The 23624-nt window shown below is 37.2% G+C and overlaps 1 protein-coding gene across 2 annotated transcripts in view; it reads left to right on the forward strand.

Moving 5' to 3' along the window:
• GALNT13 (polypeptide N-acetylgalactosaminyltransferase 13) overlaps window positions 1-23624 on the forward strand; it is a 663623-nt gene that overhangs the window by 228458 nt on the left and 411541 nt on the right. For both annotated transcript variants that reach the window (XM_055398323.2, XM_088829452.1), the window contains exon 3: window positions 22819-22987. In XM_055398323.2, coding sequence (XP_055254298.1) covers window positions 22819-22987 — 169 coding nt within the window. The remainder of the gene's footprint in view (window positions 1-22818; window positions 22988-23624) is intronic.

Here is a 23624-nt window from a genome sequence, read left to right on the forward strand (position 1 = left end):
GCATCTGTGACTGGAAGGAGCACATGGCAGCTTTGAGAGTGATGGATATTCTGTGTTTTGACTGGAAGAATGGTTAAATAGGTTTATACATTTGTTGTAATTCAATGAACTGTACACACAATGAGTGTATTTTATTGATTTAAGTAATATTTCAATAAGATTAGTTTTGAAAAATATATCTTAACTAGGGGGAGCCAAGAATTAACCTTAAAACTAGTGGCATTTCTGGATTTTCTTTTTTCCCCCCTTTTAACTGGCTCAGACACTAAAGCGTCCGTCTACAATGTGGGAGACCTGGGTTCGATCCCTGGGTCGGGAAGATTCCCTGGAGAAGGAAATGGCAACCCACTCCAGTACGCTTGCCTGGAGAATCCCATGGATGGAGGAGCCTGATGTCCGTGGGGTCGCAAAGAGTCAGACACAACTGAGCAACTTCACTCACTTCACTCAACCTAAAGATGGGCATAATTAGAATCTCCTTAATTATCTTAAGAGATATTTATCATCTAAAGGAGGGCAATCTCATTTATACAGGTGATAGGGAAGCTAGCTATATTTGTATATAATAAGCATATGGATGTGATTTTTAAAAAAAAAAGAGATATCCAACATTCCCAGGTTTCTAGTCAAGAGGAACATGCTTACGGGATTGGATCAAAAGATTCAGAATAAAATCCAGGTACATTTGTCTTTATGTACTAAACTGATTTACCTCCTCTGATGCACTAAGGTTTGCTCTTTTATATTTTGTTATAGATCTGTATCCAATTAGCAATATGCAAATTAAGCCACTGTGTAAAGGGACTTTATGTTTCCTGCAGAAATCATTACATAATTATTAGAATAATTTATAAGAATGAAATATTTGGATGTATTAACTGCCTATGCTTTGTCACAAGCCAGAAAAGTCATGTGGCATTAGGGAGTAGTCAAATATATACACTATTCTGTTAATATATGTCTCACTTGTAGAGAAAATTTATTTTTTAACAGATAAGAATTTTCTGAGTTAACCTGAAGAATGATCAGTTCAATATGTAAGATGGACATTTTAAATCATCTCCAATGGGCATGCATATGTTTGCACAAATATAAACATATATGTGTGTATATACATACATATATATACTATATATATAGTTATTTAGAATGTTAAGGATTTTAAGAGTAAACTATAAAGAAATAATAAGGAAGGGGGTTATTATTGTTTCTCAGGCTTAGATCACTGTCTGTTATTTTTTATCGGGTCACTCTTTTAATCCACAATTTGCCCTGGACATTATGATGTAACCAAAATTTCCTTTAAATAAAAGTTTAGATAATAAAAGCCAGGGTATATTTGGCAATATTTCATATAGATCTGATGAGTTTTAAGAAAGACAGTGTTCATTTAAACATGTACCTTACTGGTGGTTGCACATTGTGTTGATTTTTATAACAGCCTTTAATTTTAAAATCATCATATATCTTTGGCACAGACAGTAAATGCTTGTTAAATGAGTGTTGATTTAGTCCTTGTGTATTCTGAATGGTAAGTTCCTGGAATATGTGGATACTTTAAAATATCTGCAGTGTATGATAGATTTCTGAAATTTTGATGTGAAGTGAAGTGAAAATCGCTCTGTTGTGTCTGGCTCTTTGCAACCCCAAGGACTATACAGTCCATGGAATTCTCCAGGCAATGATACTGGAGTGGGTTGTCATGCCCTCCTCCAGGGGGTCTTCCCAACCCAGCGATTGAACCCAGGTCTCCCACATTGCAGACAGATTCTTTACCAGCTGAGCCAAAAGGGAAGCCCAGGAATACTGGAGAGGGTAGCCTATCCCTTCTCCAACAGATCTTCCCGACCCAGGAATCAAACTGGGGTCTCCTGCATTGCAGGTGGATTCTTTACCAACTGAGCTGTCAGGGAAATGTTGATAACATATTTGCATTATTAAGCCATATTGAATTATTAAGCCATATTGCATTATTAAATATAGGAAATCATATATTCAATTTAATTATATTGACTATTAAATAAGTCACCCTTTATTAAAGTATATGGTTAGTATTTTGGTTGTTTTTTATTATTATTAACTAACAGAAAATGCCTGGGACAATGAAAAACTCACAGCTTAGAAAATTAATGCTAAGCAATAGGATTTATAATATCTGTAAATAAATGCAAAGATCAGCAGCTGGTTTATACAGATGGCCAATAAAATGTTGTAATGCCCAAAACATAAGCAGTGGAGGCATGAGGCAGGTAGTGATTAGCTGTGTGATCAGTGAGGTTAGTTTTTTGTTTGGGTAGAATATTAGACATTTCTTTTTCTTCTACCAGAACTTGTCTCCATAAAAAATATTTATCAAAATATCACATTTCACATCATGGTGCCTCTTGCAGCAAATTTACATCAGTTTATTTTGATGGCCTCAAATTATTGCTGGAGCTTCTGAAAAAAGATCTGCTTTAAAAATCAAGTAACCATTTAGGTAATAGGAAATTTGAGTTCATTACTTGACAGCTAAATTAAAGAACTGATATAATTTCCTTTTGCTGAATTTACTGATAAAAACGTGAGCTTCCTCTCAGGGCAACATCTGATCATTCTAACATGCAAACCTTACAAGCCTTCAGTTTATCCCTGTGATGTTTTTAGTGTCATACAAATTGGCACTATTTCCTACTTCAAGGAATACATTTTGATTAATACTTTAAATGAAACAAGAAATTTTGCTTTCAGGATTTGACTCTATGTGCCCCACCATTCTAATCTTCCTTTCTCGGTTTTTGTCCTCCCCCTACTCAATCCCACTTACCATTCCACATCAGAATGCACACATATGTACACTATGTTAACACACCTTATTCCAATAAATGTGACTGGTTTTCAGTCAAGGCAGCAGAACATGTCTGCCATTTGAAATTAATCCATATATTTGCCCTAAGAAACCCTATCCAGTAATTTTATATTTTTCTTGATATTATACTATTAAGGCTAATCAGTAAGAAGGTCAACCACATGCCTAGTATCAAGATGTGAGTACCAAAATGAAGTAGAACTTGCATAACAACCATCCAATGACAACAGACAGACAATGTTTTTTGACATCAAAATGTCTTGACCAGAAGAAATGCCTGTTACCACCACTGCATCTACAGTAATTTCTAAAATGTGTTATACATACCCTATGTTACTTCATTTGAGTGAGAAAAGAAAATATTAGAATTTTTCTTTATTTTTTAAAGAAAAATTTCTTTATTTTAAAGAAAATAAATTTTCATTATTTTTTTATTTTTTGCGTTACTGCTAATGTTTTATATTTGGTTTACTATAATATCTGTCAATCATCAACAAAAAATATAATTTATTACAAATATGTAGTTATGCATTTTTTAATTTACTGGAGAAAATGATTAAAAAATGTTGAAAACTGTTAAAAAAGTATATTATAAAGTGAAATTTAATCCAGAGAAAATGATAGGTTGAACCATAAACTTTGTCACGTTAAGTGGGGAATTCACTACATCTCCCACATACCTTTTTAAACTTTAATCAGCAGCCACCAAGGAGAGTATAATACAAGAGTTGTTTTCAAAAGAATCAACAGAGTTTGGAGAGCACAATGAAAGATTGTATATGGTGACTGCAAGGAGATCCAACCAGTCCATTCTAAAGGAGATCAATCCTGGGTGTTCATTGGAAGGACTGATGCTAAAGCTGAAACTGCAATACTTTGGCCACCTCATGCGATGAGTTGACTCACTGGAAAAGAGTCTGATGATGAGAGGGGTTGGGGGTGGGAGGAGACAGGGACGACAGAGAATGAGATGGCTGGATGGCATCAGCGACTCGATGGACATGAGTTTGAGTGAACTCCGGTTGATAGATCGTGATACTTGGTGATGGACAGGGAGGCCTGGCGTGCTGTGATTCATGGGGTCGCGAATGAACTGAACTGAACTGAACTGAATCAGGGGTTAATTTGCTACCACTTTGGACTTTAAGTGGAGGGGAGGAAGTCATTATATGAACTGATAAAAAAATAAATCTTTAGTTTGAGTACAGAGTCTTTTGTATCTGTGACACAAGGGAGAAGCAAAGGAGTAAATGACTTAATTTTATTTTTGTCTTACTGTTCATCTTCCTATTGCTTACATTCATTGGTCAAATTCAATCTGAATCCAGAGAAATCCACAGACCTAGTCCATTCAAGTCAGCCTCCTGGGGCAGAGTTGGAGAAAGATTAAGAGTGGAGTGTGGATCTGGAAGAACAAATGGAAAAGTTACTGCATTCCCTTTCTTTCCCCCCCACCCCAGTATATGTGCTTTTTTAGATGAAAAATATATGTCCCAAGTATAAGGGATATGCAAATACCATTAACTACCATATTCTTATGAATTGATGTTTTATCATTTTCCCAAAAAAAATCTTAAGATGTTGGTAAACCTCAGTGCTTCTTGTAAAAGGTAATCTAGAAAAAAAGTAGGGAAATGAATTAACATAAAATACAGCTGTTATAGTTTTATGATATTTAGCTGCTCATGAGGTCTTAGATGATAATTATATATGCTTTTAGCTACATTTATTCTATGTGTATCCTAAGCTGTGTCAATTACTAGTCTGTACAGTATTCTATACCTGATGGTATGATCCTGTGTGATAAACCTTGTTGATCTGCCTTTATTGTATGCTCAGTTGCTCAGTCGTGTCCTGACTCTTTGCAGCCCCATGGATTGTCGCCCGCCAGACTTCTCTTTCATTAAATTTTCCAGGCAATAATAGTGGAGGGCATTGCCATTTCCTATTCTAGGGGATCTTCCTGACCCAGGAGCCAAACCCATGTCTCTTGTGTCTCCTGTATTAGCAGGTGGATTCTTTACCATTAGCTCCACATAGGAAGCCTCTACCTTTATTGTGTTGCTCCTTTATTCTGTTACCCAGCCTATCACAGAAATGAAAAACTCCAGAGTAACCTCTAGGTTCAGAAATTGTTCTCTTACCCCCACCTTATGTGGCAGCAATTTCATTTTCTATTGGTGAATAACATCAATCACTTCAATCTTGATGTGTTCCCTTTCTCTGAAGAGAAGGTTCAACAGCTTAAGGAGCTCATAATGGCCAGAGGGCAGACTGAATTTCAAATTTTACAGAGCCTTGATTATGTTCTCTAGTGGAAGCATTTTTTCCCCATGAAAACTAGTATCCTTCTCTCCATAAAAGCTGGATTGTAGTGGTGGAAATATTGCTTCAGTGACTTTGCTGAAAGAGGCCATTTTTACATCCTCCTTTGGTTCCTGGACCTGTGCGTTCTGTTTCAGGAGATACAACATTATGCATTGAATAGTGCTTTAAGGTACATGACATTCTGTGGGATACCATCCCCAATTCACAAGATTTTGTCTCACCAAATTTGCTGTCATAGTCTTTAGCAGATTATTCCATTATATCAAGTCCATTGAGAGCTTGAGAGCAGTCAGTTTTTTTTTTTTGGTGGACCCATAGTCATGTTCTATTTTCCCCCCATAAATTATTTTCCCGTCTATGGTAAGATTATGTCAAAACCCAAGGAAAATAAAGATTTTGAAAGTCTACAAATGGTCGTACAGACAATATCATGACCGGAGAAGGAGGATCCCAGATATCTGTTTCTCCCTTTGAGAAGACATTTTTTTTTCCCACAGTGATGAAAGGGGTCTGATAGAATCGACCTCATATAAGTGAGGTCTTCCTAGGTGTTGCTAGTGGTAAAGAACCCTCCTGCCAATGGAAGAGACCTAAGAGATGGATTTGATCCCTGAGTTGGGAAGATCCCCTGGAGGAAGACATGGCAACCCACTCCAGTATCCTTGCCTGGAGAGTCCCTTGGACAGAAGAGGCTGGTGGGCTACAGTCCATAGGGTTGCACAGAGTCTGACACGACTAAAGCAACTTAGCATACATGCATAAAAGTTGGTCAACAATGGTGCCATATAAATGGCTTCTACTATTGGCAAGTTGGGCAGTCATACCTTATCAACTGTGTTGAAAAGTTCATGTTATCAAACCAGTGTGTAGTCTTCATATGTGTCATTGTGACCTGTTAGTACCTCTCCCATTGAGAAAGCACTGGATTAACTGGGGCGGGGCGGGGGTGGGGGGAGTGACAGCTATAGGAAGGATAATTTTGTCCATGTGATTATTGAGAGGCTTCTCTGCCATGGAGGATTCTCTTGAGGATTCCATGGGACCTGAATCTTCATCTCATTTGCACATTTCAAGGGAACCACTCATATACTCCTCCATCAGACCTCTTTGCCATTGATTTTCCAATCTTGGTGTTTTTAGTCCCCTACAAATTGTCCAACCTTTTAGCCACAATTCATAGATGAATGTAGATTCCTAACTCAAACCATCTCTCTGTCACACAGTATTCAGCAAAATTTCCTCTCTGACTTTCTGCCTGATGGGGGTTTTCCTTTAAGTGAAAGTCACTCAGTCATGTCCGACTGTTTGAGACTCCATGGGCTATACAGTCCATGGAATTCTCCAGTCCAGAATACTGGAGTGGGTATCCTTTCCATTCTTCCTGCCCAGGGATCAAACCAAGGTCTCTCGCAGAACTAGATGTGAGATAACAGCTTTTAGCAAGTACCAGTAGATTCTTAGTTAATGCAGGCTTGTACCAATTTTTCCTTTATTAACTGGTCATAGGGCACTCCCCATGAAGTAAGTAAATTATTATGGAGAATGAGAGAGCCAACTATCAGCAAACCCACAGAAAGGAAACCAGGGAAATAAATACCTCCGACTCATTCATCCATCTCCTATTCCCTAATGTTTATCCATTTCCTATTCCATAATATCCTTCAGTGCCTTCCCTATCAGAAATCAAAGGATGAGGGATCTTGGATGATGTGAGAGGTCAGCCAACCTTGGCACATCAGGCTGGAGTTGGTACCGAGGAAGGCCTGTATGTATATTATATATGTGCTCAGTTGCCTCTGATCCTTTGAGTCCCATGGACTTTTGTCCACTGGCTCGTCTGTCATGGAACTTCCCTTGTAAGAATTTCAAGCCATTGACTTTTCCAGGAAAATTCTAGGCAGTAGTACTGGGGTGGGTTGCCATTTCCTAGTCCAGGAGATGTTCCCAACCAAAAGATCAAACCTACATCTCTCTCCTGAATTGGCAAGTGGAATTTTTACCACCAGAACCACCTGGGAAGCACAGACGGAGGCCTCATGGGCCAATAAAGACACTCAACAAAATTTCAATAAAAAAACCCTCACAATCCAGATGTTTATTTAATTTTATGACTTAAAATGCTTTAGGGTATTTGAGATAAACCATTTTTCTGCTCACAGTATTTTATAATTTTTAATTGCAGACCTCTATGAAGGATTTATTTTTGCTTCTAACATATGGAGTCATAAGAACCTACCAAGTAATATTTGCCTCACATTTTCTGTGACTAATAGGAGCTAATAAATTTTGAGCATTATTGGACATCTTATAGAGCTTCAGTACAGTTCACTCGTTGTCATGCCCAACTCTTTGCGACCCCATGGATCACAGCACACCAGGCCTCCCTGTCCATCAACAACTCCCGGAGTTCACTCAAACTCATGTCCATTGATTCAGTGATGCCATCCAGCCATCTCATTCTCTGTCATCCCCTTCTCCTCCTGCCCCCAATCCCTCCCAGCATCATAGTCTTTTCCAATGAGTCAATCGTTGCATGAGGTGACCAAAGTATTAGAGTTTCAGCTTTAGCATCAGCCCTTCCAGTGAACACCCAGGATTGATCTCCTTTAGGATGGACTGATGGATCTCCTTGCAGTCCAAGGGACTCTCAAGAATCTTCTCCAGCACCACAGTTCAAAAGCATCAATTCTTCAGAGCTCAGCCTTTTTCACAGTCCAACTCTCACATCCATACATGACCACTGGAAAAAACATAGCCTTGATTAGGTGGACCTTTCTTTGGCAAAGTAATGTCTCTGCTTTTTAATATGCTATCTAGGTTGGTCATAACTTTCCTTCCAAAGAGCAAGCGTCTTTTAATTTCATGGCTGCATTCACCATCGGCAGTGATTTTGGAGCCCAAAAAAATAAATTCTGACACTGTTTCCACTGTTTTTCCATCTATTTCCCATGAAGTGATGGGACCAGATGCCATGATCTTAGTTTTCTGAATATTGAGCTTCAAGCCAACCTTTTCACTCTCCTCTTTCACTTTCATCAAGAGGCTTTTTAGTTCCTCTTCACTTTCTGCCATAAGGGTGGTGTCATCTGCATATCTGAGGTTATTGATATTTCTCCCAGCAATCTTGATTCCAGCTTGTGCTTCTTCCAGTCCAGTGTTCCTCATGATGTAATCTGCATATAAGTTAAATAAGCAGGGTGACAATATACAGCCTTGATGTACTCCTCTTCTTATTTGGAACCAGTCTGTTGTTCCATGTCCATTTCTAACTGTTGCTTTCTGACCTGCATAGAGGCTTCTCAAGAGGCAGGTCAGGTGGTCTGGTATTCCCATCTCTTTCAAAATTTTCCACAGTTTATTGTGATCCACACAATCAAAGGCTTTGGCATAGTCAAGAAAGCAGAAAGATGTTTTTCTGGAACTCTCTTGCTTTTTCCATAATCCAGCGGATGTTGGCAATCTGATCTCTGGTTCCTCTGACTTTTCTAAAACCAGCTTGAACATCTGGAAGTTCACGGTTCACATATTGCTGAAGCCTAGCTTGGAGAATTTTGAGCATTATTTTATTAGCATGTGAGATGAGTCCAATTGTGTGATAGATTGAGCATTCTATGTCATTGCCTTTCTTTGGGATTGGAATGAAAACTGACCTTTTCCAGTCCTGTGGCCACTGCTGAGTTTTCCAAATTTGGTGACATATTGAGTGGAGTAGTTTCACAGCAGCATCTTTCAGGATTTAAAAAGCTAAAGTGGAATTCCATCACTTCCACTAGCTTTGTTCGTAGTGATGCTTTCTGAGGTCCACTGACTTCACATTCCAAGATGTCTGGCTCTAGGTCAGTGATCACACCATCGTGATTATCTTGGTCGTCAAGATCTTTTTCGTACAGTTCTTCTGTGTGTATATTCTTGCCACCTCTTCTTAATATCGTCTACTTCTTTAGGTCCATACCATTTCTTTCCTTTATCTGGCTCATCTTTGCATGAAATGTTCCGTTGGAATCTCTAATTTTCTTGAAGAGATCTCTTGCCTTTCCCATTCTGTCGTTTTCCTCTATTTCTTTGTGTTGATAGCTGAGGAAGGCTTGGTTATCTCTCCTTGCTATTCTTTGCAATTCTGCATTCAGATGCTTATATCTCTCCTTTTCTCCTTTGCTTTTCTCTTCTCTTCTTTTCACAGCTATTTGTAAGGCCTCCCCAACAGCTATTTACTTTTTTGCATTTCTTTTCCATGGGGATGGTCTTGGTCCCTGTCTCCTGTACAATGTCATGAACCTCCGTCCATAGTTCATCAGGCACTCTATCTATAAGATCTAGTCCCTTAAATCTATTTCTCACTTCCACTGTATAATCATAAGGGATTTGATTTAGGTCATATCTGAATGGTCTAGTGGTTTTCCCTACTTTCTTCAATTTAAGTCTGAATTTGGCAATAAGGAGTTCATGATCTGAGCCACAGTCAGCTCCTGATCTTGTTTTTGCTAACTGTATGCAGCCATGAATTAAAAGACGCTTACTCCTTGGAAGGAAAGTTATGACCAACCTAGATAGTATATTAAAAAGCAGAGACATTACTTTGCCAACCAAGGTCCGTCTAGTCAAGGCTATGGTTTTTCCCGTGGTCATGTATGGATGTGAGAGTTGGACTGTGAAGAAAGCTGATCACCAAAGAATTGATGCTTTTGAACTGTGGTGCTGGAGAAGACTTGAGATTCCCTTGTACTGCAAGGAGATCCAACCAGTCCATTCTAAAGGAGATCAATCCTGGGTGTTCATTGGAAGGACTGATGCTAAAGCTGAAACTCCAATACTTTGGCCATCTCATACGACGAGTTGACTCATTGGAAAAGACTCTGATGCTGGGAAGGATTGGGGGCGGGAGGAGAAGGGGTCGTCAGAGAATGAGATGGCTGGATGGTATCACCGAGTCAATGGACATGAGTTTGAGTGAACTCTGGGAGTTGGTGATGGATAGGGAGGCCTGGCGTGCTGTGATTCATGGCGTCGCAAAGAGTCAGACACGACTGAGTGACTGTACTGAACTGAACTGAACTGATAGAGCTTCTCCATCTTTGGCTGCAAAGAATATAATCAGTCTGATTTTGGTGTTGACCATCTGGTGATGACCATGTGCAGAGTCTTCCCTTATGTTGTTTTAAGAGGGTGTTTGCTATGACCAGTGTGTTCTCTTTGCAGAATTCTATTAGCCTTTGCCCTACTTCATTCCATACTCCAAGGCCAAATTTCCCTGTTACTCCAGGTGCTTCTTGACTTCCTACTTTTGCATTCCAGTCCCCTATAATGAAAAGGACATCTTTTTTGGGTGTTAGTTCTAAAACATCTTGTAGGTCTTCATAGAACCGTTCAACTTCGGCTGCTTCAGCATTACTGGTTGGGCCATAGGCTTGGATTACTGTAATATTGAATGGTTTGCTTTGGAAATGAACAGAGATCATTCTGTCATTTTTGAGATTGCATCCAAGTACTGCATTTCAGACTCTTGTTGACCATGATGGCTACTCCATTTCGTCTAAGGGATTCCTGCCCACAGTAGTAGATATAATGGTCATCTGAGTTAAATTCACCCATTCCAGTCCATTTTAGTTCACTGATTCTTAGGATGTTGATGTTCACTCTTGTCATCTCCTGTTTGACCACTTCCAATTTGCCTTGATTCATGGACCTAACATTCCAGGTTCCTGTGCAATATTGCTCTTTACAGCATTGGACCTTGCTTCTATCACCAGTCACATCCACATCTGGGTGTTGTGTTTGCTTTGACTCCATCCCTTCATTCTTTCTGGAGTTATTTCTCAACTGATCTCCAGTAGCATATTGGGCACCTACTGTCCTGGGGAGTTCCTCATTCAGTATCCTATCATTTTGCCTTTTCATACTGTTCATGGGGTTCTCAAAGCAAGAATACTGAAGTGGTTTGCCATTCCCTTCTCCGTTGGACCACATTCTGTCAGACCTCTCCACCATGACCCGCCCGTTTTGGGTGGCCCCACACGGCATGACTTAGTTTCATTGAGTTAGACAAGGCTGTGGACCATGTGATCAGATTGATGAGTTTTCTGTGATTATGATTTCAGTGTGTCTGCCCTCTGATGCCCCCTCACAATACCTACCTTCTTATTTGGGTTTCTCTTACCTTGGTCGTGGGGTATCTCTTCACGGCTGCCTCAGCAAAATGCAGCTGCTGCTCCTTACCTTGGACGAGGGGTATGTCCTTACGGCTGCCCCTCCTGATCTTGAACGTGGAGTAGTTCCTCTCAGCCCTCCTGTGCACACTCAGCCGCCACTACTTGGACATGGGTTTGCTCCTCTCCACCACCGCCCCTGACCTCGTGCGTGGGATAGGTCCTCTCTGCCACATCTGTGCCATTTCAGCCTGGCCCTCTAGGTCACTGCCCCTGACATCGGACGTGGGGTAGCTCCTCTCCTCTGCTGCCCTTTACCTTGGGTGAAGGGTAGCTCCTCTTGACTGTACTTCTGCACAGTTGGTCGCAGCCAGCACGCTTCACCAATTAAAATGTTACATTCAGAAATTATTTTAAAGATATGTCTCTACTACCTCAATTAGATGCACAGTCAATGAATGCAGTGCTCTTTCATTTTTTGGCCAAAGTGGGTGTTTTTCTGTGCACTTGATGAATCACATGTATGATGATATATCACTTTCTAAGAGATTTTTATTGTGTATCTTAGGAATGATTTGTAATGTTGGGTAACCCAGGGGGCTTCTTTAAAGTGGTCATTGGTCCACTTCAGTTTCACCTTACAAAGTGTAGTTTAAAGCCAAAATTGGTGCTTTTGTTTCCAAAGATTTTTGTGTATTTATTTATTTGGCCATGTAGAGAGATGTGGGAGGATTGGGAAATTTCCTCTTTAAAGCTGAAAGTTAGGCTATTACTAGAACCATTGCAAACTGAAGACAGTTTAAATACTGTGAATGAGGAAGCTCATTTTTAATGCAGGAGGAAATAATTTCATGTTTCAGCAGTATTGTATCACTTTAGTGAACATTTTAAAAGCTGGATCCATTGCTTCCAGGAAACATTTATGACTAATATATGCCTAACAACCTCTTAGCTGTACATAAGAACAGACATGTCGAGTGCTTTTTAAGGATGACTGTGAAAAGAAAGATGAAAATATTGATACTAATATAAAAATTTACTTCTTCCTAAAAAGGAACCAAGAATTTTGCTATTTGTCCCTATATGTATGTGTGTACGCTCTGCTGTGTCTGATTGTTTGCAACCCCATGTAACTGGCAACTGTAGCCTGCCAGTATCCTCCGTCCATGGAATTTTCCTGGCAAAATACTGGAGTGGGTTGCTATTTCCTACTCCAGGGGTCTTCCTGACCCAGGGATCCAACCCAATGTCTCCTGAATTAGCAGGTAGATTCTTTACCACTGAGACACTTGGGAAGCCTTTTAATTTTATTTTTTGCCCCTGCTCAGCTGCTCAGTGTTTCCCTTAATTCCTTAACTCTAAATTATAGTGAAGCTCCTTTGAGGAACTTTCCTGCTAAAACAACCATCATTCTTTGATACTCTTCTACCTGCTTGTCATCTTATGTATATTAAGTAGCTTTCCTCCCTTCAGAAATTCCACTTAATACTGATCCCTTCTTTTTCATCCCTGGTGGCTCAGAGGGTAAAGCGTCTGCCTGCAATGCAGGAGACCTGGGTTCGATCCCTGGGTCAGGAAGACCCCCTGGAGAAGGAAATGGCAACCCACTCCAGGACTCTTGCCTGGAAAATCCCATGGACAGATAAGCCTGGTAGACTACAGTCCATGGAATCGCAAAGAGTCGGACATGACTGAGCGGCTTCAGTTCACTTCAATATCTACTAACAGCGTCAGTATCTGTCACTGTAAAAGCCATGTTATATCAATCATTATTGAAACCAGAGTTTTGATTAATACATGGCTGAAATCACCTTATTAGATACAGTTGAACTGATTTAAGAAATAAAGATGATACTAAAGAAAAAATGTAAAAGGTCTTCTAATGAACCAGTTAGTCTCCCTTGACATATGTTTATGTGTCACATAGCTTTTTTATATAGAAATTGGCTTATTTTGTAGCATTATTTCATGACCCCTTTCTTCACTTAAGTATAATATGAATATCGTTTACATTATTAAGTTTTCTATAGCATAATTTTAATTACTTTTTATTTTCTGAATGTGAATATAACAGTGTATTTTGTATTTAAAATATATGTAGTATTTAGCATAGTTTATATGTAGTACACACAGTATTTAACACAGTCTATCTATATGGAGACAGAGAATTTATACATTTTCTCCAGCATATAAAAACACAAGATATTACTTTAATCATCTATGCCAGTAAAAATTTTGGCATATCTTTATTTCCTTAGAATGTATTCTTATAAAAGAATTCAGAGTCATAATTTATAAGCTATGTTTCATTGTCTTTTACAGAATATTACATGAATGAATGATATGGGTATCTACTATAGTACATATATGCATTGGCATATAAACGCCATTTATACAACACTAAAGTTATTTAAATATTTGTTGTTCAGTTGTTCAGTCATGTCTGATTCTTTTCAACCTCATGGACTGCAGCACCCCAGAATTTCCTGTCCTTCATTATCTCCCGGAGCTTGCTCAAATCATGTCCACTGAATTGGCAATGCTATCTGATCATTTTCTCCTCTGTCACTCCCTTCTCCTGTCTTCAATCTTTCCCAACATCAGGGTCTTACCCACTAAGTCAGTTCTTCACATCATGTGGCCAATTATTGAGACTTCAGCATCAATCCTTCCAATGAATATTCAGGACTGATTTCCTTTAGGATTGATGGTTTGATCTCCATACTGTTCAAGGGACTCTCAAGAGTCTTCTCCAGCACAATTCAAAAACATCAATTCTTTGGCACTCAGCCTTCTTTATGGTGCAGTTCTCACATCTGTACATGACTACTGTAAAAACCACAGCTTTCATTATACAGATCTTTATCAGCAAAGTGGTATCTCTGCTTTTTAATGTACACTGTCTAGGTTTGTCATAGATTTTCTTCCAAGGATTAAGCGTCTTTTAATTCTGCGACTACAATCACTGTCCTCAGTGATTTTGGAGCCCACGAAAATAAAATCTATCAGTGCTTCCACTTTTTTCTCATCCATTTGTCATGAAGCGATGGGACCGGATGCCATGATCTTAGTTGTTTGAATGTCAACATTCAACATTCAAATATTTATAGAAGAATAATTATGGTTAAGAAAGACAGATGCATGATTATAAGACTAATAGCTGCATATATTTAAGCAGTCATGCTTTGTTTTGAGTTACTATCTAGAACCATTTGTAATAGTTATACAAACTACTCTTTTTATTAAAAGTTACAATTGGGATTAGAAATAGATTGGTTGCACACTCTGCTTTATTTAAATGGTTTCCTTAACAGTCTGCTTAGGATCTAATTTGTGATCTGATTAAACACTCTTCAGGCCATATTCTTTGCACATTTTAATTGTGTGCCACTATCAGTAGAAATTTCTGAGTTTGTGTTAATGTATCTAAATTTATTTATAATGCATATATATAATATTCTCAACCTAAATATTAAATGGCAGTGAGGACTAATTTTTAATACAAAAGTAGATATGAAGTAGAGATTTTACATTTTTCAGTACCACATGGATAATTTTATACACCAGAGTCTTCTGTCTGTGGTATTCCCCAGGCAAGAAAACTGGAGTGAGTTGCCATTTCCTTCTCCAGGAGATCTTCCCAACCTAGGGATGGAATCCGTGTCTCCTGCATTAGAAGATAGATTCTTTTACCACTGAGCCACCAGGGAAGCCTGATCTCTCACTTAGCTGGGGGAAAATGCTACCTTATTAATATCTAACAAGAGGCACTATCCTGTTGGGAAATAGTAGCTAACATCTGCTAGACTTGACCCCATTGAAGCTTAGAATTTGCAACATTCTTACTGCATAAAATCTAGTTACTGAAATTTAATTGGCAAAAACCAGAACATCACATATGGCCATGGTAAAAGTTTAAAAAAAAATAATATTGACAGATGAATCAGATTTTTAAAAATGCATAGGTTTTTCCAAAGGTGTAGTAAATGAAATTACTATTTCTGCATTAAATAAAATTTATATGTATACATATATATAAAGCTCTATATTATAATATTGATACTATTATATTGATATTTGAAGTCTATTATGGCTTTCCTGGTAGCTCGGACTGTAAAGAATCCTCCTACAATGCAGAAGAATTGGGTTTGATCCCTGGGTCAGGAAGATCCCCTGGAGGAGGAAATTGAAAACCACTCCGGTATTCTTGCCTGGAGAACCCCATAGACATAGGAACCTGGCAGGCTACAATCCATGGGGTCACAAAAAGTCAGATGTGACTGAGCAACTAACACACAAAAGAAATGGGCCAAAGCAAAGATATACTGAGTTCCTTTATTTTACCAAGAATTATTCTTGATAAACTCAGTATCTGTGGGTTGACAAAAGAGCATGGGCCAGATAACACTGAATGGAAGGCAAAATGGTTTAGATAGAGAGACGTTGTCCCAAGTGCTTGCATGACTTCCTCATCTTCTGACTCCGCTACAAACACATTTATGATTGACAAGATGAAAAGTATTGTCTTCGAGAAATGATTTATTAGTAATGAAGTATGAATATTCAAAGATGAGAGAAATTAAAAATCAAGATATCACATTTATTTCAGTTGACTATTTCAAACTGATAAAAACTAGAGAAGAGCTGGAGTGTATACAGAAATTAACAACTGAGTAGATCTGTGGATGGAAATACAATTTGAAAAAATTTGTTGGAAAGTATGCTATTCAGGATGGCATTTAGATTTTGGTCCAATGTCATGCTTTTACCAGTATGCATCACATATTACTGTGTTCTTTAACATAATTTAAAAAATGACCTAAATTTTTTTACTCAAGTTTTTTTTTTTTCCCCTAAATACAAGATATCTCTTTTTATTTTTTTCAAATAGACAGTGCTTGTTGTTAATTGGACATTTCTGCAACTGAAAAAGTGTTCATAATGCAATGTACATAAGCAAATATTGCAGTTAATATGTTCCTTTTGGTAGACTGATCAGTTGGTTGATTTATATTTTGGGGTTTATTATTTTTATCAATGCAAATTCTATGATAAAATAAATCAAATTTAATCTATACAGTATGCACTATGTTAAAGAAAATGAAAAATATGTTTTACATATATGTGCATATATAATGATTCTGCTTTTATATTTCAACCAGTTTTGTAATGTCATTTTGGGTCAAGTTATCATTTTAAGTGATTTAATCTTATAATTAGAATGGATATAACTTCTAGCATAGTACTTTAAAAAAAATTTAATTGAAGGATAATAGCTTTACAATATTGTGTTGGCTTCTGCTATTCAACAAGATGAATCAGCCACAAGTACATATGTGTCCCTTCCTTCCTGAACCTCCCCCTTCCACCCCTTCCCTCTTGCACTGTTGGTGGAAATGTAAATTGGTAACAGCTACTATAGAGAACAGTATGGAGGTTACTTAAAAAAATAGGACAAAAACTACCGTATCACCCACCAGTCCCACTACTGAGCATATACTCGGTGAAAATAATAATTGAAAAAGACACATGTACCACAGTTTTCATAGCAGAAGTATTTACAATAGCTAGGATATGACAACATAGTATATTAATCTGTTTATACAGTCCAAACCTGGTTTGGAATTGGGATATTTCCAATCATATTTAAGTGAAGTCAAGATATAATATAGATTTAGTTGCCTTCTGTATTATATTTGCCTACTAAGACTTGAAAAGTAACACCAATACTTCAGTGACAGTTTTCACTTTGATTGTGGAGGAGCATGGTATTTGGTGAATGTGTGGGTGAATATTTTTTGCTTTAAACTATGTAGAGGAGAGAAATAAACAGGTGAGAAAAAATTTGAGGTGTTTTGGTACTGGAGATACCTCATACTAAATTGCACAATCTTTTATATTTTGTGTTTATATTATTTGAAGAAAAAAAAAACTGTTTCTTCTGGAAAGATGTATTCTGCCAGGTAAGAGCAGGAAAAGAAAAAGGCTTCTTCCACAGTATAATCACTTAGCAATTTTTTCTTGAGCAAGGTAAAAAACACCAATAGGTCTGCTCATGCAGAAAAAATTTTTTTTGTAAAATGTTAAATATGCATTCATTAGAGGCTATTATAGAAAAATATATTTAACGTGGAGGAGGAGACACTTAACCTGATACACATTAAGTTGTCATCTACTTTTCACTAAGAAGCTGAGAGTAATTAAGGAGAATGTTAATGTGTCCTTGAAAACTAGTTCTAGGAATAAGGATCCTGTTTATGACGATTTTATTTTTATTGATAGCACTGCAAGATTATACACTTACTCTGTCACTGACAAAACTATAATTTTCCTGATACATGGTCACAGCTTTGAATGTATTACAAAAAACAAGTACTTCTATGTGCTGTAACTTGATCTTCATGTTCCACAATGGTGTAGTTGAGCTCCATGATTTTCTGCATAGAGCAGAAGTCAGTCCTGTCTGTTTCATAGTCTTGGTAGCATTGCATTGATGCTACTATTTTACATATTTTAATATATTGTAATATATTTTGTTGGAATTTATAGAGGACATTTTAAAGAACTTTGAATGGTGAATGAATTACTTTCTTCTAAAAATTATAATTTTTTTAAATTTCAAATTCTTTAAACTCTTTAATGTAACAAAAATCAAGCATCCTTTTTCCCAGAAAAAAACATTGATCCTATATTTTCTGGCATTAATGTTATAGATCAGAATATGTAAAATATCTATTTATCTATCTCTACCAAACTAGATTGAGAATCTATCTTCTTATGGATCTATCTATCTTATGAATCTATCTTATAGATGCAGATACAGACACATAAAATATGTGTTTTCAGTGGGTGGTATCTTATAGCCTGAATAAATTCTTTGCTTCAGAATTAGATTCCTAAGGAAACTTATAGGAATTCCTTTTAACAATTTCTACGGAATCATACTTAAAAAAATAAATCAAGAGAAATGAAAAGTACTTGGAGACCTATCTAAGTCCATAGTCTATAATCAGCAACACAACTTCACCCAAAGCCAACTCCAATAACTCCATCTGATTTTAGGGAAAATAAACTTCCTAACTCCTGAGGAAACATGTTAGTTACAGATAGAATTTTAATTCGCAAATTGAACATGATATACTTTTTCATAAAACTCCTGTCTTCATATTTACTTTTGCTTATTAATGTGAATGGGAGTCTTCATTAGCTTTAAGGTAATTTGTTTAATAGTTTGAGGTTGCATACAGATATTTTTTCATTTAAAAATTTCCCAGTCCTTACAATTTTTCTACATATAAAAGGATTTACAGGCTAATCACCTTCCTGATACCCATACCTGAAGTTCCCCAGAGTGCCTAATCTCTTTTATAGTTTGCCTCATGGCATTACAAAGTCAGAATAACCTTTCACAGAAAGTAATTGACTTGAAACCTTATTGTATATTAGCACCAGTAATATCAGTCTTGATGTTTTATAACTATGGTCAAATCAGAAAAAATTCTCCTTGTAGTCTACCGTAGTTTTGACTGTATTTCATTATTTTATAACATTTTATAGCATGCTATAATTTATGGATTATCTTCACATACTTTGTATTCTTTAATTTTTTAATAAAAATATAGTTGATTTACAATATTGTGTTAATTTTTGGTGTACAGCCTAGGAATTGTTTTTTGTGTTTTTTTTTGCAGATTATATTCTGTTTTAGGTTATTATAATGTATTGGTTATAATGCCCTATACTCTGCAGTAGTCATTGTTGCTTACCTATTTTATACATGGTGCTGCTGCTGCTAAGTCGCTTCAGTCGTGTCAAACTCTGTGCAACCACATAGACGGCAGCCCACCAGGCTCCGCCATACCTGGGATTCTCCAGGCAAGAACACTGGAGTGGGTTGCCATTTCCTTCTCCAATTTTATGCATAATAATCTGTTAATCCCATAATCCTAAATTGTCCCTCTCCTCCTCTGTTCAGTTCAGTTCAGTTCAGTCGCTCAGTTGTGTCCGACTCTTCGCGACCCCATGAATCACAGCACGCCAGGCCTCCCTGTCCATCACCAACTCCCGGAGTTCACTCAAACTCATGTCCACAGAGTCGGTGATGCCATCCAGCCATCTCATTCTCTGTCGTCCCCTTATCCTTCCGCCCCCAACCTTTCATAGCATCAGAGTCTTTTCCAGTGAATCAGCTCATTGCATGAGGTGGCCAAAGTATTGCAGTTTCAGCTTTAGCATCAGTCCCTCCAATGAACACCCAGGATTGATCTCCTCTAGAATGGACTGGTTGGATATCCTTGCAGTCCAAGGGACTCTCAAGAGTCTTCTCCAGCTCCACAGTTCAAAAGCATCAATTCTTCAGAGCTCAGCCTTCTTCATAGTCCAACTTTCACATCCATACATGACCACGGGAAAAAACATAGCCTTGACTAGACGGACCTTGGTTGTCAAAGTAATGTCTCTGCTTTTCAATATACTATCCAGGTTGGTCATAACTTTCCTTCCAAGGAGTAAGGTTCTTTTAATTTCATGACTGCAATCAACATCTGCAGTGATTTTGGAGCCCCCAAAAATAAAATCTGACACTGTTTCCACTGTTTTTCCATCTATTTCCCATGAAGTGATGGGACCAGATGCCATGATCTTTGTTATCTGAATGTTGAGCTTCAAGCCAACCTTTTCACTCTCCTCTTTGACTTTCATCAAGAGGCTTTTGAGTTCCTCTTCACTTTCTGCCATAAGGGTGGTGTCATCTGCATATCTGAGGTTATTGATATTTCTCCCGGCAATCTTGATTCCAGCTTGTGTTTCTTCCAGCCCAGCGTTCCTCATGATGTACTCTGCATATAAGTTAAATAAGCGCGGTGACAATATACAGCCTTGACGTACTCCTTTTCCTATTTGGGACCAGTCTGTTCCATATACAGTTCTGACTGTTGTTTCCTGACCTGCATACAGGTTTCTCAAAAGGCAGGTCAGGTGGTCTGGTATTCCCATCTCTTTCAGAATTTTCCACAGTTTATTGTGATCCATACAGTCAAAGGCTTTGGCATAGTCAATGAAGCAGAAATAGATGTTTTTCTGGAACTTTCTTGCTTTTTCCATGATCCAGCGGATGTTGGCAATTTGATCTCTGGTTCCTCTGCCTTTTCTAAAACCAGCTTGAACATCTGGGAATTCACGGTTCACATATTGCTGAAGCCTGGCTTGGAGAATTTTGAGCATGTCTTTACTAGCGTGTGAGATGAGTGCAACTGTGCGATAGTTTGAGCATTCTTTAGCATTCCCTTTCTTTGGTATTTGAATGAAGAATGATCTTTTCCAGTCCTGTGGCCACTGCTGAGTTTTCCAAATTTGCTTGCATATTGAGTGGAGTAGTTTCACAGCATCATCTTTCAAGATTTGAAATAGCTCAACTGGAATTCCATCACCTCCACTAGCTTTGTTCGTAGTGATGCTTTCTAAGGCCCACTTGACTTCACATTCCAAGATGTCTGGCTCTAGGTCAGTGATCACGTTATCATGACTATCTTGGATGTGAAGATCTTTTTTGTACGACCCCATGGACTATACATTCCAGGGAATTCACCTGGCCAGAATACTGGAGTGGGTAGCCTTTCCATTCTCCGGGGGATCTTCCCAACCCAGGGATCGAACCCAGTTCTCCCACATTACAGGCAGATTCTCTGTCAGCTGAGCCACCAAGGAAGCCCTCCTCCTCTGTTACCTTTTTACTAATCCTAAATTTGTTTTCTGTCTATGAATATGTTTCTGTTTTTGTATTTACACACATATGTAGTATTTTTTAGATCCCAGATGTGATTAATATCATAAGGTATTCATCTTTTTCTGTCTTATTTCACGAAGCATAGTATTTTCTAGGTCTATCTGTATTTTGGCAAATGGTAATATTTCATTCTTTTTATGGTTTAGCTATATTCCATTATATATACATATACATATGCACATATATGTATGCACATCTTAATCCAGTCATGTATTGATGAGCACTTGGGTTGCTTCTGTCCTTTGACTCATATAAATAGCACTGCTAGAACATAGGGGTGCATGAATCATTTCAAATTGGTATTTTCGTTTTTTCAGGATAAATACCCAGGAGTGGAACTGTTAGATCACATGGTATTTCTGTTTAAAATATATTTTAAAGTAATCTGGGACCAAATCTTTGCCTTTTAAAGTATATGGAAATTAAACTCAGTAAGATTATATTGTAATATAGCAAAATATAATAATATTTTATAGAAAAATACAAATTTATATAAAATTAAAAATTTTAAATATAGAGAATATTTTTATTTTATATAAAATCTAATTTTATATTAATATAAAATAATATAGAAAATGTTATATATTATTGCTATAATAAAGCAAAAGGATGGAAGAGTCAGAACCACAGCTACATTTCTTCACATTATCTGGTTTAATATCACTGTGAAAAGGGTAGATTAGGTTAACCAGAACCTGTCTTCTTATTATATGTTAACATACATACAGACATAGGTATTCACATGCCTACACACACACACACACTGAATGATTTATTTTATAGCTAGAAGGGACATTAGTGTGGTGATAACTTGGAAGAAATGCAAGAGCATTAGCCTGTATATAGAATCCTTAGTGCTCTTAATAAAAAATAGTCAAGCCCAGAATGCTGCTTTGAAATTCCAGTTATGAAACACATAACCTCCAAATCCAACTTGACATTTAAAATTATATTTCACTACTGTGAAAGTTCTTTCTACATATTTGAAAATGATTTGACAAAGGAGTTAAAGTCTGATGGGGATAAAGCATTCTCAGCCTTATGTGCTTTCATAAAGATATAATGGCAGTAGATATTTGAAATATCAAAATTTTTAAGCGGATGTGAAAATGACCTAATCTTGGTATGTTTTCAAAATTTCTCTTTCATTATTTTGCATAATGTAGTATGCCCAGAGTTCAACTTCATCCTCTTTAATAATTATTAAAAAAAACATCAAAGAGAAGTATGAAGTTTTGGTATTTTGTGTTGCTTATTTATTAAGTCTTAATGATTAGTTATAACTCTCCTTCCAAGGAGTAAGCGTCTTTTAATTTCATGGCTGTAATCAGCATCTGCAGTGATTTTGGAGCCCCCCAAAATAAAGTCTGACACTGTTTCCACTGTTTCCCCATCTATTTCGCATGAAGTGATGGGACCAGATGCCATGATCTTAGTTTACTGAATGTTGAACTTCAACTGAACTGAACTGAATGATTAGTCAGATCATATAATATGTGATAGATTTGAAGGACAACATGCAGCCTTGAGTTAATGAATTAAAATAAGTTGTTTCTTTAGTGTATGGCTTGTAAGTAGCAATAGAGACTTGACGTTTGTATTATTAAGCCAGTTTATAAATAATACACTTTAGAATCTGATCCAACATGAATTTATATATTCAGTTCATTATCTGTATGTTTCTATGTATATGTGTACCTGTGTGTGTCTTACAGCTGTTATTTCAAGAAACCAAGAAGGGCCAGGAGAAATGGGAAAGGCTGTGCTGATTCCTAAAGATGACCAGGAGAAAATGAAAGAATTGTTTAAAATCAATCAGTTTAACCTTATGGCCAGTGATTTGATTGCTCTTAACAGAAGTCTGCCGGATGTAAGATTAGAAGGGTGAGTTTACATTTGTTGTATAATCTAATATACTAGCAATCTCCAAAGTTTAGAATATCTTGAAACTTCAGTTAACTCAGATTATTTGAAATCTAGAGCTCTATGGTTCTGAATACCTATGCCACTGCAGGTATTAACTGTGTGTGCATATGATGAGAGATACGAACTATGTCTTCTCTGGGAGACCAAAATATCTACTTGCAATGGCATTGCAGAATATACAACCAAACAGGACTTTTTTTGCCTTCATTAAATATCTTTGTTTTGTTTTGCTTTATCTTGCCAGAAACAGAGCAAATGTGATCTGTGATGAATTGTTTTCTTGTCTATGTAGAAAGCTCTTACATTTGCTTTGAAAAAATATATGCTTTGCTATTTCAGCATAAAAATAACCTATTGCCTGTGTGATTATTGATTTAGAATGATTTATTGAGGATTCTTTAGCACTTTATGATGCTATTTATAATTAGAATGCTCAGTTATCTACCGTGGAGGATATATACTCATTTAGGAATAATACTGCATGAAAAATTATGTTGAAGATTCCAACACTATGTGATTAACTGTAAGCCATGCACTAGGTAGTTGGACGTATTTTAAATGGATGTAATAAAAATCTTATTTAGTGAGAATATTG

The sequence above is a fragment of the Moschus berezovskii genome, chromosome 2 (assembly GCF_049115385.1).
Source record: "Moschus berezovskii isolate FMDL1 chromosome 2, NW_MosBer_1.0, whole genome shotgun sequence".
NCBI classification, from domain to species: Eukaryota; Metazoa; Chordata; class Mammalia; order Artiodactyla; family Moschidae; genus Moschus; species Moschus berezovskii.